This window comes from Apteryx mantelli, chromosome 1 (assembly GCF_036417845.1).
Source record: "Apteryx mantelli isolate bAptMan1 chromosome 1, bAptMan1.hap1, whole genome shotgun sequence".
In the NCBI taxonomy this organism is placed as follows: domain Eukaryota; kingdom Metazoa; phylum Chordata; class Aves; order Apterygiformes; family Apterygidae; genus Apteryx; species Apteryx mantelli.
In genome coordinates this window covers 190,231,962-190,250,398 of record NC_089978.1, presented here as the reverse complement: position 1 = coordinate 190,250,398, position 18,437 = coordinate 190,231,962, and the positions used below count along the sequence as shown (strand labels likewise).

Below are 18,437 nucleotides of genomic sequence, written 5' to 3'. Positions count from 1 at the left end.
AGAATGAGGTCATTTTAGAAAAGAATTTTAAAAAGAGTATCACTCCTGTTTTGATAAAACTTTGGGGAAAAAAAAAAGTTCCCTGAAAAAAGGAACTTTAATGCTCTGGGAAACTGGAAAATCATTTCATAATCTTTTTTTTTTTTTCAACATTTAGAAATTATTTACCTTACCAGCAGTTGTAATGATGGACTTTCCACAGAATTGATGGGGAATCTTTGCTGAGGAGTTCCCAGGCCTAGAGAGGTGCTGGTGTTGTGTAGCATTGCATCCAACTAAAAAGCTCGTGCAGAATGAGGAGTGTTGTTTAAGGTGGTGCTGACACACCTCAGTGTCAAGACTGCTCCTGCACTGGAATTAAGAGCTGCTGAATCCAAGCTGACTCTATGAAGTCAGGCTTTTGCATGTGTCCTGCAGTATTATCAGGTTCAGGGATGTTCCCCAAAGACATGCAAACGTGTTTAGTGCAGAACTGGCAGGGCTTGTTAGCTCAGGCTCTGTTCTGCTTTGAAATAGCTATACTGCTTCTGAGTCCTGTCTGTGCATAACTACCTCTGGTGTCTCTGCAACCATAGTGCAGTTAACCTGCAACAGCATTGACTTGACTGCATTCTGAAAAGTTTTTTTTGCTTATGCAAATATGAGTCAGCTTACCTTATCCATAGTCAGAAAGTACAGAAAGCTGCATGTTCTTCTAGGACCACATTCGTAATACCCTGGAGATGAGTGGCGAAAGCTACCTGACATTAAGGTAAATCACACCTGGAAGAGCCTGTTTGTTTGCTTTTAAAAGGTGGTTAGTTCAGACACCAACATCCACACTATAGATGTCTAAAATTAGGTGAGATGAACCCTAGAATGGAGACACCATTTGCCAAAAAGGAAAGTTCTGTATAACAGAAGTTTTTGTAAACTATAGAGAGTAATTTGGACTATAAAAATCCTATTAGAGAAGTAGAGCTTAATATCTGCTTGTTTTTTGTAAGTTATATTATAATTTGCAGAGAATGGTAGTTCCTTGGCTGGACGTCGTAGACAAAGATGTATTACTGTATGTTCTTGCTTCAACAGATTACTGAATAGACACTTAGTTTTACTGCTTAAATCTCTCCTTGTGCAGTTCACAGCTTTCTGCAGCAGAAAAGATAGAAAGCTTTTCATTTTAATTTTTCTTAACCACTTCCCCAGTAACCCTCCTTACGGAGTATTGAGTGTAGCTACAGTTATAGGACAGGAAATCAACAGAAAGTTTAGGAGGAGAACTGAAGAAGAAGAAAGAAAATAATATGTACATAGCAAAGCTCAGTTACCCACTGAAGAGGAAGAAGAGGCTGTATGGATTGGCACAAAACCTGGGAGCAGAGGCATAGTGAGCTCATTCAGCATGGTTTGTTGGGGACAGATGATCGTTCACAAAGCATGGCCAACTAGATCAGCTGAGCCACTGCTTTTTCTGAAAAGGAGTCCCAAGACTCTTCAGAGGCACTGTCTCAAGAATTTTCTTTCAGTGCCTTAACCTATTAGGGAGACACTCCAGACATGAGTGAGTCACATATTTTGGCTAGGTTTTGGGTAAAGTTTAGAGGAAAGAGCCTGATGGTAACATAGTGAGCATGGAATGAGAAGGATGGAGTCAGTGATTAAAAGCAAGCAGGGGAAGGAAAGCAGAAGATGTAGTGCTGAGGGTGAAGCCAACAAGCAGTTAGCTCTGACAGAAGTCATTGAGGAAACCTATTATTAATCCTCAGTGCTATTTCCAGCACAATGAAGTGTAGTCTATTTAGAAGGAATAAGACATATGCCAACTACTGTGCTAGAAAGAAGAAGAAAATACCGTTAAAAATCAGTTCACTGTAATTTTATGTGCTTTTGAGATTTCACAAACTGCCAGAATCCATGTACCATGCCTGGTTCGATAAGCAGGAGCTCAGAAAGCCAGATGTGTTCAGTGGTACTCATAGAAATGTAGCTTGCAGTTTATTGTGGATTTGCATCATCAGCCATAAGAGCGTGAGCCATGAGTATAAGTGAACAAGTACCTAAGCTTTTTTTGCTCTTGGAAGTGAAATAACAGGGGCGCCGGTACAAAGCATAGTATCCCAAGGCATTCACAGTGGAATGTTAAATGGGGAAGAATAATATATTTGTTGGAAATATTTCCCAGTCCACATTTCAGGGGTAGAATTAGCACCATACTTCTTTTACATACAAATATAGGTCACTGAAGGAAGAGGTTCTTCAGTGGGAATGACTGTCCATTAGCCTGCTGTTTTTTTTTTTATTTACCCACAGTTTTATGCCAGCTATGGCTTATGAAACAAAGTGAGATAAGCTCTTCCACGAATAGGATCCAGACCATAGAACTGCATTGATTTCTACCAAGTGAGTTCTGTTAGTACAAAGGGCTTGTTAGCTTCATGCTAACATAAGGTCCTTCACTGTCTCTGAGGTCCTGACAGGAGAGGATAGTGCTTTCAGTCAAAAGACTAAGTCCCTGTGACTCATTTTCAATCACATAGAGACGTTTTCTGATAGCTTTTAGTAGTTTAATGCACTGGCAAAGGTGAGTGTCAAAAGAGAAGAGATCTTAGAAACAGATCATGCAGTGCTATTTTTGACATCACTATTAGAGCATAAATATAGGTTTCATATGATGAAAGTCTTAGCTTTAAACTTGAAAAATATCTGAGTGGTGAACCACAGATACACTTGGAACATCCCTGAATACTTCTATCACAATTTCCAGTCTGTGATTCAGTTTTCTCTGTATTAAGGAAGGCATTTTTTAACTCAGCCAAGCTGAGGTTTTTGAATGAAAACATACAGTGCTTTCATATCTAATTTGTGGACAGAATCTGCTGATGCCCATGTTCTTTATGTGCTTTGTAAGCTCTTCTTTTGCCACCAAGAACCTAGGCTTCTTATGAAGTATGGAAAGCTTTATCACCAACTGCCTAAAACCTTGCTCCAGGAGAGCTTCTGAACCAACAGGATACAATACTATGTCTATGGATAGTTTATTTTTGCATTACATTACATTTTTGCATCTGTTTTTCATCATTTAGATTTTCACAACCAAGTGCCCATAAGGGAAATTAATGTTAGCAACTGTATGGGCACACGATTAATAAATATAATGAAGTGCTTTAATTAAAGTGCTAAAATAGGAATTAATGACTACTAAGACTATTAAGGATTTATAAATCATTTGTATTGAAGTAATAATATCATCATGAGTATTCTGAACTATGCAGATTTTCCAGACTTTATTGGTTTGGACCAACCCTGCTTATGTTTATTTGCAGATCAAATTGCAAGCAATACTCAGAGATTCACAGACATTATGGTTCTTTCTAGAATGGCAATTAGTGCTAATAAACTAAAGGTTTATACAGAGTACTAAAGTAGAGAACTGGTTCTCGCTTTTATTAAATCAAAAACAAACAAACCAAAAATCCAGGAACTGAAAATTCCAGGAGTCTGAACTTCTGCAGCTTCTTTGTTGTTTTTTTTTCTTTTTTTTTTTTTTTGAGGACAGAGAAGCAGGTATTTGCCCTACTCCCACTGAAGTACTGACCTGATTTTCCTTACTGAACACTGTAGACAGCATTGCTTAGCCCATGACAGATGAAAAGGGCTTACATGTGGTTAGTCAGCCAGCCAGCCTGTATTCTTTTACGTAGTAATCCCCATAGATTTTCAAAGGATGGTGTCCTCAAGGGCAATCCCCGTGGAATTCTCATGAATGAATAAAATGTAACAAAAACCAAATGCTGCTGCTCTGGATTCATGTCTTGTCTGTATCCTACTTTCACTTTGGCAAATTAAACTAAAAGGCCTGTCATATTAGTTTTGAGTGAAACATGCTAATACATGTATGTCTTAATGTGGACATAGTTTGGTAATAGTTAAAAGAAAAAAGTGTTCCAGAAATAGATCAAGAAAACTAGCATTCATATACTGGATCGGTCACTGATCCAACTCATCTATTTGATCATTACAATAGCACTTGTGTCACATGAACTTGGTACAGGATAACCTGCATTTCTCTCTGATATTACTTGACAATCAAATGAAATATTGCTAGGCAGAACTGAGAACTCTTTCCTTATGTGCTGAGTTCTTGCTTTTATCCAATCAACTCTTTATCTCAGTAATTTCTTAAAGAGATGAATTCTGATGTTAGTCTAAAAAATTGTTTTTCATAGATTTCATTTTGTGCTGAAAGTTTATGTCTGCAGAATTTGACAATTGGTACCCAAAATCCTGACCCGAGTTTGGAAAAGACAAGGATAGTTTCGTCTGGCTATTTTAATCTCCCTCCAAATATAGACACTTGCAACTGGCAATGTAGCTTCAGAATATTTGAAAAAGATTTAAACTTTATTTTTATTTTTTCCTTCATTTTCAATCAGGAAAGATAAGCTGGATGACTTAGTTCTATTTCATTCTTTCAAAATGTCTAAAGACATTAATGGTATCTCTTAATATTTTATGTAGTACTGAAGGTTTTTGTTGTTCTCAGTGATGAAAACACTAGTTCTTACACTTAAAAATTCAGTAATTTCTTTTTCACATATCATTTTGCTTCTAAATTCCTTTGTTCCTTCTTGTGAAGGTTTCAGGATTGCAGAGAGCTATTTCAGTGTTTGTTTTTTATAACAAGATGAAGTTTCAAAACAATGTGGAGTAAGTTAGGAAATGTGAATGTTGCCCTTTTTGGTGTAGTGTGGTATTGATTTATCCATCTGTTAATGTTTTGAAACAATTTGACTTTTATAAAAGCAGTCAGATATATTTTTGAGAGGATGACTGAGTTTTTTTAAAAATACTTTGAAGACTAGCACATGTATAACCCTGAGGTTTAGCCTAGTAATCCTTTTTGGAATAAACTGCAGAATAGATAAAATATTTCAAATGTGTTATTTTTAAACATTTGTATAAATGTATTTCTTAATATAAAAAGTGTTTTTCATTAAGAATAGCTGTGGTATATGTAGTGGTCTGTGTTCTGCTCTTTGTTTTACAGGTGTACATCTAGTGTTACTCAGTGGGTTTGCAGAAGTGTCATAGGAGAATAATATTTTACTCAGTTTGCATATCTGTATGACCACAGGCAGCTGCAGATAGCGGGCATTATAGCCATCTGAAAACATGGCTGTATATTTTTCTCCAAATGTAACCATTTAGACACTTTCTATCCAGTGTCCATATAAAGCTGTTGGTTTTTTTTTCCTTTTTGTTTGTTCCTGCAAAATAATTAAACCCTAGAATATGTTTCGGGGGTGGAGTTGGGGTAGAAAATTCTTACATATGCTCCATTAAGAGGTTTTAACTCTTTGTACCTTCAAAGCAAGAGCTTGAAATTTGCTGTAAGAGCTTGTCATGTTGTCAGAACATACATTTTGCTTTTTACCTAGTCAACTTACAGGTCTTTGATCATTAACAGACGCTTTTAATATTCGTGTCTCTCAGTCTCAGTTCCTTCTCCAGAAACACTCTGGAGTTTCTCTAGAGAGGAACACTCTTCTTGGGAGTGCTGGGTCCAGTCCTGGCTTCCCCAGTACAAAAAAGACATGGGCATTCTGCAGCAAGTCCAGTGAAGAGCTGCTAAGATGATTAAAGGACTGGAGCATCTGTTGTATGAGGAGAGGCTGAGGGAGCTGGGACTTTAGCCTGGAGAAGAAAAGGCTCAGGGGGACCTTATCAACGCTTATGAATGCCTGAGGGGAGGGAGTAAAGCAGACAGAGCCAGACTCTGGCCCAGAGAAAGGACAAGAGGCAATGGGCACAAACTGAAACACAAGAAATTCCATTTAAACATAGGAAAAACTATTTTTACTGTGAGGGCAGTGAAACACTGGAACAGGTTGCCCGGAGAGGTTGTGGAGTCTCTGTCCTTGAAGATTTTCAAAACCCAACTGGACATGGCTGAACAGCCTGCTGTAATTGACTGTGCTTTGAGCAGGGAGTTTGGACTAGATGATCTCTGCAAGTCCCTTCCAACTTCAATTTTTCTGAGTTGATGATTCTGTGATTTTTATTCAATATTAAATTGTTTCCCTTAAGTTCTTGATGCCATTTCACTGGTTGCTGCGAGGGCCAGCTGAGGGGGATGACACAGTCAGCAGGGCAGGTCCAGTGACAGTTACCAGGGTCAGACACAGCCCAGCGACCACCGGGCAAGTCCATAGCGAGGAGGCAGGCCCAAGGTCAGGCCAAGAGACCAGTCAGGAAGTCAGGGTCCAGGTCCAGATCAGTTGGGCCCATGGCCAGGCACAGGCATGGCTGTGACACAGCGGGGGCAAAACAGTAAAGGGTTAGCTTAAAAGCAGCTCCCATGGGAAGAGGGATCAGTCCTGGCCGAGGCCTCCCTGCGGTGCTGGCTTCATGCCATCTGTCCAGGGTCACCAAAGGAAGGGGCAGCCCCCAGCTGCGCTATGTTGGAGTTGGCCCTGAGCCCCAGCAGCCAAACGTCCAGGAGGGGGATGCTCGCAGGGCCCTCAAACCATCCTCCAGTTCTCACACTGAGGTCTTCAAGCAAGCGCCTTCACACTTTCTCCAGTGTTGTACGACCCATTGCAAATATGCTTCATCACCCTCCTTCAGCCTTCTTTTTAGACTTGATTTACCATAACACTAGTAATTTGAGAATAGGTTGTGAGTCAGTATGTTTAACTAGTGCCTACCATTACATTTACTGCAGTTATCCTTTTCATTACCAACACTATTTTGCAGAATGGAATCTAGTCTTTTCTCTAAGAAACTGGGTCACATGTTGATTATTATTGTTTCTTTGTGGTCTCTGTCTTTTAATGTGTGTAGTGTCTTAGTGTCTTTTATTTGGTGTTTATTTTGGCTTTGATTGTAATCTCTCTGTGATAAAAAGTTTCTTACTGTTCTAGGTTTGCAAGGGAAAAAGCAAAACAGTATTCTGGTCCTTTATTAGGACTCCATGATATGGTTATAATAAAAATGTGCATAGAAAAGCAAATGTTATTATAGAGAAACCATTTGACTGCCATTTACAAAAAATTTTTGATGAAATTTAATGTTCAGAAATGTGCTTCAAACATTGAAATAGTAATGTTGGCTTGTGAAAAAGCATTTTTATTTTTAAGACATCTGGCAAAGAGCAACAGTTCTTCAAGAAACACAGGACACTTCCCACAGCTGTCATACAAATCAAATATATCTCTGAGGTGATCTGTTCTCAAAGAAAACACTTGCTTTCTAGAAATAGCAACCACTATATATCAGTTGGGACATATGTGTAGATAGATAGCACAGAGATATATAGGGATGTTTGCCAGTTTCATTAAGTACTATTTTTGTAACAGATTAAATCCAATGGTGAACTGCTCATTAAAAACGTTCAGCTGCGGCACGCTGGAAGATACACATGCACTGCACAGACAATTGTTGACAATTCTTCGGCTTCAGCTGACCTTGTTGTAAGAGGTAAGGTTTTCCAGGTAAAAGCAAAACATTGCTGTTTTTCATCTAGATAAGCAGAGTGTTTCTGGTTGTTTAGAATATTTTATTTCTCATCAAGAAATGACAGAGACTAAAAAGAAAGAAAATTATCATATGAAATCCTTACAGTCTACTCAGGATGCTGATTATATTCCAAACATTTAGATATCTAAATAAGCATGTGCTCTCCTGAAATTCAATGAAGATTATTATGTGTATTTTCCTGATGCTGAAATAATTCTTAGATAGTTTAAGTTGGTGTCCATTATATACAGCCAAATAGCTTTTAAGTATCTTTCAATTTATCCATTGTATAATATTTTTAAGCAGCCACTTCTAATTTTCTGTAATGCTTTATTGTTTCAATTGTTGTATATTAAACTAATCCTACATTTAAAGTACCCTAGTTTTCAAATGATAGAAACAAGGACATTTGGAGCTAATGTTACCATTCCATTGCTAACTCATTCTTCTGTCCTTAAGTATTGCTGTGGTCTCAAAACACTGTGCTTGTTCATATGATATATATCCTACAAGATATGTCGCAGTGCATACTTTCAATGGGGTGTGTTAATTTGTGTCCTTGGAGCATTTTACTCCTTTTTTTGCCTCCAAGTATAACATGTTCTGAAGTGCTAATGCTCTGTAGTGTTGACAATTTCTAAGCAGACATAATTTGTACTTGGGACTGGATCGCTACCATGTTTTTCCCACATTCCTGTTATGTTATATAGCAGCATATAGCAATGTGTCCTGATTCTGAATTTCTGTCATCTGAGGATGTTGTAACTTCAATATTTTTGCACTTAATATCAGTGAACTTACTTAATTTAATCAGGACCAGCTTTTTGTCACTATGCTCTGAAAAGATGCATTACATGGTTCCAGATAATTAAAAATTTGCAAAGCTTTTCAGGCATTTCTTTTTGTCCCCAATAGAAATAGAATATCTCACAGAACCATTTTTAATGGAGATATCACTTTTGAGACTTGAATGGAATTACAGTCTGAAGAATCATTGCCCATCTCCTATCATGTTCTGGAGGTGCTACACTTAAGTGCCTCATTTATTTAAATATTTCCAGTGGCCTGTCTTTGTATCTGTGCCTGGAACTATACTACTACTGAAAAAAATGAAGAGCTCTATTCCCATTTAGTGCCTTCTCCTAATAATGGCACAGAAATTAGTGACTCCCTCATCCCCCAAGTCCACACAGAGGTCAGATCCTTGAGGTACACTTGCAGCAATTTTAATAAATACTGAGAGACTTAGGATCCCCATGAAATGCAATTCTGGCTGCCTCTTTTCTTTGAGAACTGGGCTGTCTCAGTGGTAATGATGTCCATCTTAGGTGAGGGGTCTGTGGCTGCTGCTTGCAGGTTCGAGCGTCACTTCAGAAGTGTAAGACCAGCCTCGATCCGTTCTCATCTTGACGAGATTCAGTTCTCTTCAGTTGGGCTTATTGGCTCAAGTTCACCTTTGCGTTAACACAGTATATGGGCTGTACTTTAGAGCTAGTGGTCCTCTTGCCAGCTTGTACCTTCAGCGTGAAATGATCATATTTATTTCTTTTTAAACAATATATTCTTTGAGATACCAAGCTAAAGTTTAATACTTTTAAGGTTTAGAGTGGGATTGCTTGCTGGGTAGAAGGATAAGGTATCATACTTTCAAGGTATGATTTTTCTCATGTATAAGTCACAAGCATTTAATTATTTCCATATAAATTTCAGTCGAAACCAATATGTGACCACCAAAAGTGTATAATCAAAGTGGGTTAGTGATAAAATCATCATTAGGTGGAATTTAGAAAAGAAGATTTTATGATTTTTTTTTGATTCTGAGTTCACTGGATTTTCTAAAAAGATCAGCAACAGTTAAAAGTGTCACCTCTTACTGAAGAAAATCCCAATATTACTTCTGAGGCAGCAGCCATGGAAGTTGCATTTGGTATTTTTTAGCTGCAAATGCAGTTATCCTCTGAACCACTCTGAAGAATATTAAAAACTAATTATATTTTTCAAATCTATTCTTAAACAGAAAGTGAGACTGGAAAATGTCGTAGCTGATCAATACAAGTAGGAAAGTTAGGAAATTTTAATTTTTAGAATATGTAATTTGTGAATTGAATTACGAAATTTTTTTCTCAGGTCCTCCAGGCCCTCCTGGTGGTATAAGAGTAGAAGAAATTAGAGACACTGCAGTAGCACTTACCTGGAGTCGTGGAACAGACAATCACAGCCCTATTTCTAAGTACACTATCCAGTCAAAAACTTTTCTATCTGAAGAGTGGAAAGATGCTAAAACAGGTAAGAGTAATGTCAGGTAAGAGTAATGCGAGAAATTATGAAGTCATAGGTTATAAAGGGCTTGGCTGTTAGAAAACGTGGCTAATCAGAAAATAGTCACAATAAAAGGAAACCAAGGATGCTATAAATGTCTGCTACAGGGTTTGTGAGCAGTACTGTCCTATCAGTACTTTGCCAGCAGGTTTGTTCCAAAGACTAGGAGAGCCTGAACTTTATATAAAGATATACAGAAAAGAAGGGGCTTTTTCTTCCCCTCCTGTTTTACCTCTTCCCTTGTTGTGTAAACATTCCACATCAGCTACTAGAATCATAAAAAAAATTTAAAGGATAATTTTATGACAAACAGATGTCCTCATTTCTGTATTGATTATGCTGAAAGTCAGGCAAAATTGTCTAATGTTTCCTGTGAGAAGAGCAAGTTCCAGTTGCATCAAAACTGGCACCCCTAGAGAAAACATAGCTAAGAATATCCTTCTAACCACTGGATGTCATCATTGTGCCACATAATTGCAGCTGAAGAGGCACCTATCTGAACACACGGCATGCTAATGTATAATATATCTTTGTAAAATTTAATGCAAATGCATAAACTATGAAAATATTTTAAAAATACTATTACAATTATTAAAAATTGCTACACTGGGCTGAAGTAACATATTTCTGTCATATTCTCCTCTGCATATCTAACAATTTACTCTATGAAACCATCGACATCATGGAAATAGTAAGAACTATTTATATGCAGAATTTTGGCCCAAGAAGAAAGCTGTGCAGATTCTGAACTGGGAAAACAGTTCTTCCACACACAGGAGAGCTGAAGACTAAAACTGCAGTATGTTTGAATGCTTTATGATGGATAGCATTGCTACATGCAATACAGAACTGTCACATAAATATGATTCATTATACCACTGTAATAAATTATAACTTAAGTTCCTTTCTGTGGAATTAGAGCATCACATACTCATCATTTCTTAATATTAACAATAGGAATACTTTCAGGTATTGTTTTTCGCTTAAGTTCTCCTTTGAAACTACAGAGATAGATGTCAAAGAAATAGTTTGACATACTGATCTCAAAATCTCTGTGACATCAGTGAGAATTTTGGGGAGTAAAAAGGTGAAAATTTTAGGCCGACTGCCTTAAATCATATTTCTCTTCCTTAATATGTAGTTCTATCATATATAATTATTTCCAACAACCAGCATTAGTTTATGGCTTATGTTAAAGTAGCTAGGAAAACAGAACTAGAATGTCCTGCAGTTCCTTCCTATCTCTGGTACCATGTTAAGTAATTTCTGTAGAGTAGATTTCTATGAACTTTTTAAAAATAACCAAGGCAAAAGTTAAAGCTGTTCAAATAACTGATGATTTGTTTCCCTGGCGATATATGCAAGAAGGAGAATCCCTTTAGATCAGTCTCCACTGAATCAAATTTACTTTTTTCCAGAATAACTTATCTTCATTTCCATTTGAACTTTTTATTTTTAATAAAGAAAATACACTTGGGAAGAAGATAAGTTCATGAAAAGATACAAGCAGAATTCATAAAGAGGAGGTGGCAGCTGTGATATTGCCTCCTCCTGTGCTGACTGGTTCTGGAACTAGAAACATTTGTGTAGGAGATATGAGAGCTGTTTTCAGATCCTCTGATTTGGAGCAGATGCTTGAAGCCCTCTCACTTCTCAGGAAGATTCCTTAATTGCTGAGGCTCAGGCATGATGGGATGCACTTCTCTGCATCTCTAAAGTTCTTCTGCTTTGTATAAATAATGAGACAGTCATTAAGGCATAGAGTGAAACTGTGAGTCTTGTCCTGTGACACGTTGAGTGGGGTTTACATCTGGAGTGGGACAGGGAGGAACCTAGATTCCTAAATTCCTGTTTTAAGAAGCTAGTGGGAAAGATAAAAACACTTCATTTCTAAAAAGTTGAAATGAACCATTTCAGTGTTTCCAAAATCATTTCATGAACCACGTTGAGTAATTTTGGTCAATAGATGATTCCCTGAAAAAATAAATAAAGTCACCATAGTAATCATTCCTGGCATTACTGCAAGTTTTACTTCATTTGTGGGCCCCTCCCAGTTTGGCTCAGTGTTTACTGTCATGAAAGAAGCATGATAAACAGTCCAAACTGATCTCTCATCAGGATTAAGGCTGTTATTTAATGCTTTCAATTTTCAATGTGTGGAACAAAAAATACATTTTGGCATTGCACTTCTGAATTGTTATTGTTATTGTTATTACTATTACTATTACTGTTTTTCCCAAACCAAATCCTTTATCTCAGGTTGCATAATATCAAGTGTACTTTATGAAAGAAGTGTGTCCTACTTCACAATGTGGAAATATGTGTGAATAAGTTATATAATACGTTGTTTACATTTATGTTGCTCCTTCCAGTTAAGGGGATCAGAGCATTTTGGAAGGATTAATTCTCACAATGTTGATCATTCATGATTATTCTGAGAAGATGGCACAGTAAGATTAAATTAAGAGATTGAAAGCAGTCCAGAAAAAGGAACAACAAATTCATATCATGTCTTGGATACCATGGAAGATCACCATGGCTTTATTAACTGGACAGAAAAATAATTTGTGTAAAGATAAGGGAGGCTGGTGGGCAAACAGAAAGAAAATAGAGAGTGCTTCTCTTTGTTCTGCAGTACCTCGCTTTGGAATGAAAAGTTTGATTAGGGAAAGGAAAGCTCTCTCACGATCTAATGCTTACTCTGCTATTACTTTTTTTGCAGCCAATTCACTCATATTTTAATTCCACATTAGCTGCTTTCCCAGCACAGAATATGTCATTTCTCATCTCCCTCTGAACCTAGGATTCTTATTTGACAAACAACTCTTGGCTCACTAAAGGAACTAAAAACCTCTGTCTTCCTACAGCTGCAGACTAACAATCCCTACTGTCTGTGAATTGTAGACAGAAGGAGACCCAAGAATTACACATTTCATTTACTGTAAAAAAACTCACCCTTTTGAGAATAATAAATCTTTTTAGCAGGAATTGTAATAACACTATCTTCATTGAATCAGAACTAGATAGCAAGTCCTAACATGCTACTAAGAAGGTGCACCAAAATCTGACCTCATTTTATAAACCACTCCTTATCCACTTATGATGGATCCCTACATTTGCACATGTCTATCCCTTGGCTATATCATGAATTTTTATTTTATTATTTTTGCATTCCAGATTTCTCGTTGCATTTGTCTGTAGGTAAAATGAAGTTCTACAACTACGCTATAAGGATATCTCGTAGTTAAATGTATTTCTCTTGTTAGTTCATACCAGAAAAAACTTACAGGCTTGTAAAGGTTTATCCAAGATAATGTCATAGTTTCCAAATACCCAGTCATTGCCAGGAGTGCTCCTTGTAAAATGTGGTATCACTTGTGTATAACATCATGTTCCTTCCGTTGGTTCTGTGTGAATGCAGAGTAGCGACAATTTTGCAGAAATCAACCAAATTACTGGCTGAACTTATTGTAAAAATGCTGTTTTCTAAAGCAATTTTTTATTTCTTTTAGAGCCATCAGATATTGAAGGAAATATGGAGGCTGCTACAGTGATTGATTTAATTCCATGGATGGAATATGAATTCCGGATAATAGCAACAAACACTTTGGGGATAGGAGAACCTAGTATGCCATCACAGAGAATTAGAACAGAAGGCGCTCGTACGTAGACAGAAATTGTCTAGTTCTTTTTTTTAATGTGCTTTATATTCTTACATTTTTATTAATCCATTTTGTAATTTTATTTGAAAAAAGGATTTTAAAAGATTCAAACCCAGGAAATGTTTTTCTGGCCACCCACTACTATACACTGTAGCAAGCAAATACCAAACTGTCCAGATGCACTAAAATCAAAACAGAAAAAAAGAACAAAATAGAAAATATTTGAAATAGTAAAATGTTCAGTTGCTCTTTGACTTGTATTGTAATTAAAGAATACAGGACGGGATGTGTGTTTTAACTGGATAATGCCATTCTTCTGTGATTGAAGGTTTGGTCTGGTGTCTTCTCATTCCATGTCAAAGATGTGACATTATCCAACACAACACATACCCTTATCTGTCTAATTGCTCAGTGTTAAAATCTCAGAACCCATTTAAGGATATCCTTTAAGCTTAGGCAGGTACATTATAAAATGAATTCTCCAAAATGAGGAATTAGATGTTGTACTTATTATTCAAGATAATACATTCCATTTTGACTGTAAAAATGAGATAACAGCAGTGCTCTGGGAGGTAATATGTCACTGCAGAAAGACTGTGTCCAACAAAGCCTGTATATCAGTATATCCTCCTTAACACATATTAGCACCCATTTGCATCCCCAATCCATTTATAATTTAGTAGCATTTAATCTGTTGTCCCATGGCTTGAGATTTTTAACTAAAAATGCAAAACCAAAATGTAAGAATAAAATTTTACGGTTGGACCTGCTAGGTTTGTTTTGATTAGATATGCTTTATCAAAATAAAATCTATTTGCATTGCAAATTTCAAAACATTTATTAAAAAAGACCCACATTTGGTCCATTAAAAATTATATTACATAGGGGGAAAGGAAATAGAGATTGGTTAAATTAATCTAGACAGGGAAGGAAATTCTACAAAATGTTAATACTAAAGTAGAAGGAAATTACTGCCTATAAAATTGGCTATTAGCTTTATATGTTTTCTGACTCAACAGCTGTATTTAAACAAGGCCCAGGGATCTAAATGAGAAATCTACTCAGGCTCCTTGGAGAGCCTGGCTCATAATAGACATTTTTGCTTTGCTGAAAGAAGGCAAAAATAATGCTCACAGGTGGAACAATGGTAGCATCCTGCAGTCTGCCGTGTGCCACATATTCATGGAGTTCCTTTTAATCTCCTTCCCAACCTGAAAAAAATGGCATATCCTCATCTTTTGTAGCAGGATGTAATGTTTTTGCAAGATGTGGTCAGTTGACTCATTCCTCATGCCCCAGCACCATTGTCATCTCTGTCAGACTGTGACAGACATTTTTGGTGAAACAAAGCAAAATGTTAGTGCACACCTTCCTAGGCAAAAACATGGGAACTTCTTGCTATGCCAAAATAGAGTGCAAGTCAGTAATGGTCTAGAGATGAACTTCTGTGTCCAAGTCACCTTCCTGCCAGGAGCTGGAATTTGTTATGGGCAACAGCAATAGGATTTGGGCAGCCTCACAGGGTTGCACTGTCTGGACTTCCAGGATACTACAGAACCAGTACTGTGTGTGAGTTTTCATGTAAACCTCTATTGGACACATTTCCTGAAGAAGGTAAATATTTCATGGCACAAACAGCAACCCATGTCCACATGCTGTAATTATTTTAATAGCTGTTCTGTGTTACACAGCAACTAACCTCTCTGTTACACTGTATCACTGATAAATTATGTTTGTTAAACTGTAATGTTATCAGTGTCTTTATCAGTTCTAAAGTCTCTCTTCTTTGCATTTGGATATAACTTTAATTTTAGTAACTAATATTTTTAGTAGCATGCTAAGGATGTGTGCTATGGAAAAAAGATTTGTTTTTTCTTTCTTAATAAAATCTGCTTGTTTCTTCAATAACACCTATATTTCACTGTGACTTCTTGGAATTCAGTTAGTCAAAGGCTACTTGTGTGTATTGAAACTTCTAGACACATTACAGAATTGTGTTGCTGTCTGAATTAAAAACCTAGTTTTAGTGGAGAGACAATGAGGGAGATACTCCTGAAAAGGGTGATTTAAAAGACTTTAGCCAATCTTTTTTTCTTCTCTGGCAGCCTGTATCTTTTCTTTGACTACATAAGCATTCTAGCAAACCTCTGCTTCTAACTTAGTACCGAAGTTAGATAGCTCATAATAGACAGGGTGACTTCTGTATATTTCAGTAATAATAAGGTTGGGTAATAAGGTAATAATTCTGGAAAAAGCTTCCTCTTGATTTGCCATGATATATATGTTTGGCCTCATTTTGCAGTGATCTGTGCTCTGGAAGGCCAGAAATAAATAGTGCACACCATGCACCAAATACTGATTACAGTTTCAAATTTTTTGTTACTTTTTTTTTCTTTTCTAAAAGCATTAATTCTTCTCTGCTTTTCTTTTCTCCTAAGTTAACCCTAATAGAAGGCCTTAGTGAGCATCTTATTTAACAGTGGGACAGCACACAGGAACTGTCTTCTTAATATCTTGTGGCGTTCACTGAGTAGTAGGCAAAATGTCTGATGATAAAAGAATTTTTAACACAAAAAAACATGTTCATGTAGTTAGAGCATGTAGTTAATGCATGATCACCTGTGGCATATATAATGTACTGTAGGCAAGCTTAACCATCATTTCCTAAGTTTTCAGTGGTACTTTGTGTGTCCTTAATATTGAGAGACAGCAGAGACAGCAGTACAAAAAAAACATGGAGGATAGCAATGAAATCATCATATTTAGTGCAAAAACATTCCTAATTCCACAGCTCTTGTCAAATGTTTTATGTATATCAGCTTCTGAGAGAAAAGACCCTGCATATCTTAGGAAATGCCTATATTTAATTTTTGGGTGCTTACTGTATTTGAGAGAATTTAAGTACTGACAGAGTCTTACAGAAATAAGAATACAGGAATGACTTGTAATGAAGTCTTTGAGAATATCTTGCTTTACCACTCAGTTGTGCACTAATATTGATCTCTCAATCAACACGGTTTCTTTCATTACATGGGATATCAGTATGAAATGCAATCAGTCAATGACTCTAACTGCTATCCAGCTTCCATTCTGAATATCTACCTTTGCCTACCAACAAGACATCTGCCACTAATCTGGATTAAAATAGGATCAGGATGCCAATACTTCAAAGATTTATCCATGGGTTTAATTTCACACATTGTGAGTAAATCCATTGAAATAGATGGAACTAATCAGAGTTTGTTATGTTAAATACGTGTTCGAGTCCTGGGTGCTTGAGCTCTCAAAATAGCAGTGTGTAAGGAAGCATGGGAACACTACCCTGTGCCTCACTTAAGATCTATGAGGAGTGTTCCATTTCTGAATAATAAATTAAATATTTATAGAGAATATGGTTAAAAAGAAGAATGATTGATTGCTAGCTATGAGTAGAACTGGCATGTTTCCTGTGACAGTAGCAATGCGTTAGTCTTGGCAAAACCGCAGACTCTCACAGCTATTACAGACTATCATTACTGTAATTGTGTGGGCACGTGTGCTTGTTGGCCCTGCTAATAAAAAGAAAAGTAAATAATGATTTTTTTACTGAATGGGTATTCTGGAGTCATTTTTCTTGTTTCTTTTGTTTTTCTAGCTCCTAATGTGGCTCCTTCTGATGTTGGAGGAGGGGGTGGAAGCAATCGAGAGCTGACAATAACGTGGATGGTAGGTATTGCACTGCGATGGCATGAAGCATATAGTCCCTTGAGTCTGATCTTGCTCCTGCTGAAACCAGTGGAAGGTTTGTCACTGGCTCCTGTGAATGCAAGATTTGAACACAATGTGTAGGTTTTCAGACTTCTGTCATGAAAACACATTAAAAGGAATGGGGAATATGATATTTTAGATGTTTAAGTGTTGGACATTTCCAAAATATGCTCTAAAACATACTCATTCTCTGAATATGTTTTGAAGAGATTGAAACATAAGAGGTACAGGTTGTGATAATGCATTGATATAATTGCATTTGAAGAGGCTGCATATTGTATCTTTCTTCAAGGCTTTTTTTGTTCTGAAGTTACAATCTAAACAGCATGAAGATTCACTCAAATGCAATTAAAGGTATAAAGTCTTAATGATGACTTTAATGTTCTGTGCACAGATGTATAGGCTTTATAAAAGAGAAGGACAATTACATCATCATTCTATAAACCAACCCATTATAATTAATAGGTAGACTTTCTTGTATATTGACAATTGATACATTTTATTTTATGCTAATGTAAGTGGTAACACAAAAGAATGTTGCATCATACCGCAGCTCAGCCATTCCTCCATTCACTGATATCTTTGTTCCTTATCTGTAAGCCATTCATTTCTCTTTACTGGTTGTCTATTAAGCAAAATGAAGAAGGGGGAAAAAGAGAGAGGTAAAAAATAAATCACAGAAATAATGGAAAGAAAAGATGACATAATGACAACAGCAACTATTTCATTGTTTTAGTAGGGATCTGCCTTATGAATGTACAAGTTTTAATGAATATATATATTTCATTCTTTTTGTACTTCAGGTTGATACCTCTTTGGAAAGGTTCTCAAGTATGACACAGAAATAGTCAGCCATATCTTTAGACCAAGGGATTTGGGGGTTTTGTTTTGTTTTTTTAATTCAAATCAAAATGCTTATTTGGTCTTCCTAAGTATTTTAGCAATGAACTGAACTACAGAAAAAAGGTCTTAAGTTTCTGAAGAGGATGAGCTACACTTGTGTTAAAATAAACTGAAAAGTTTATTTCTCAGTTCCAGTAACAATAGGTTGGAAAGTGGATGGCTTCAAATTGTTTCCATTTTGGTCTTTATTTATTCTTTGAAGACCAAAAAACAAATAAGAACACAGGCACTGAACAGTTGTACAAGACCTAGATTATTTTATTATTTATTGACAAATGCTGTCTCATAAAAGCTTTAACAAGTCAC

At 36.6% G+C, this 18,437-nt stretch overlaps 1 protein-coding gene across 2 annotated transcripts in view; it reads left to right on the top strand.

Annotated features, from left to right (window-relative positions):
• Nucleotides 1-18,437, top strand: part of CNTN1 (contactin 1) — a 99,178-nt gene that overhangs the window by 40,646 nt on the left and 40,095 nt on the right. For both annotated transcript variants that reach the window (XM_067314634.1, XM_013947787.1), the window contains exons 13-16: nt 7,341-7,461; nt 9,628-9,786; nt 13,332-13,481; nt 17,116-17,186. In XM_067314634.1, the coding sequence (XP_067170735.1) occupies nt 7,341-7,461; nt 9,628-9,786; nt 13,332-13,481; nt 17,116-17,186 (501 nt within the window). The remainder of the gene's footprint in view (nt 1-7,340; nt 7,462-9,627; nt 9,787-13,331; nt 13,482-17,115; nt 17,187-18,437) is intronic.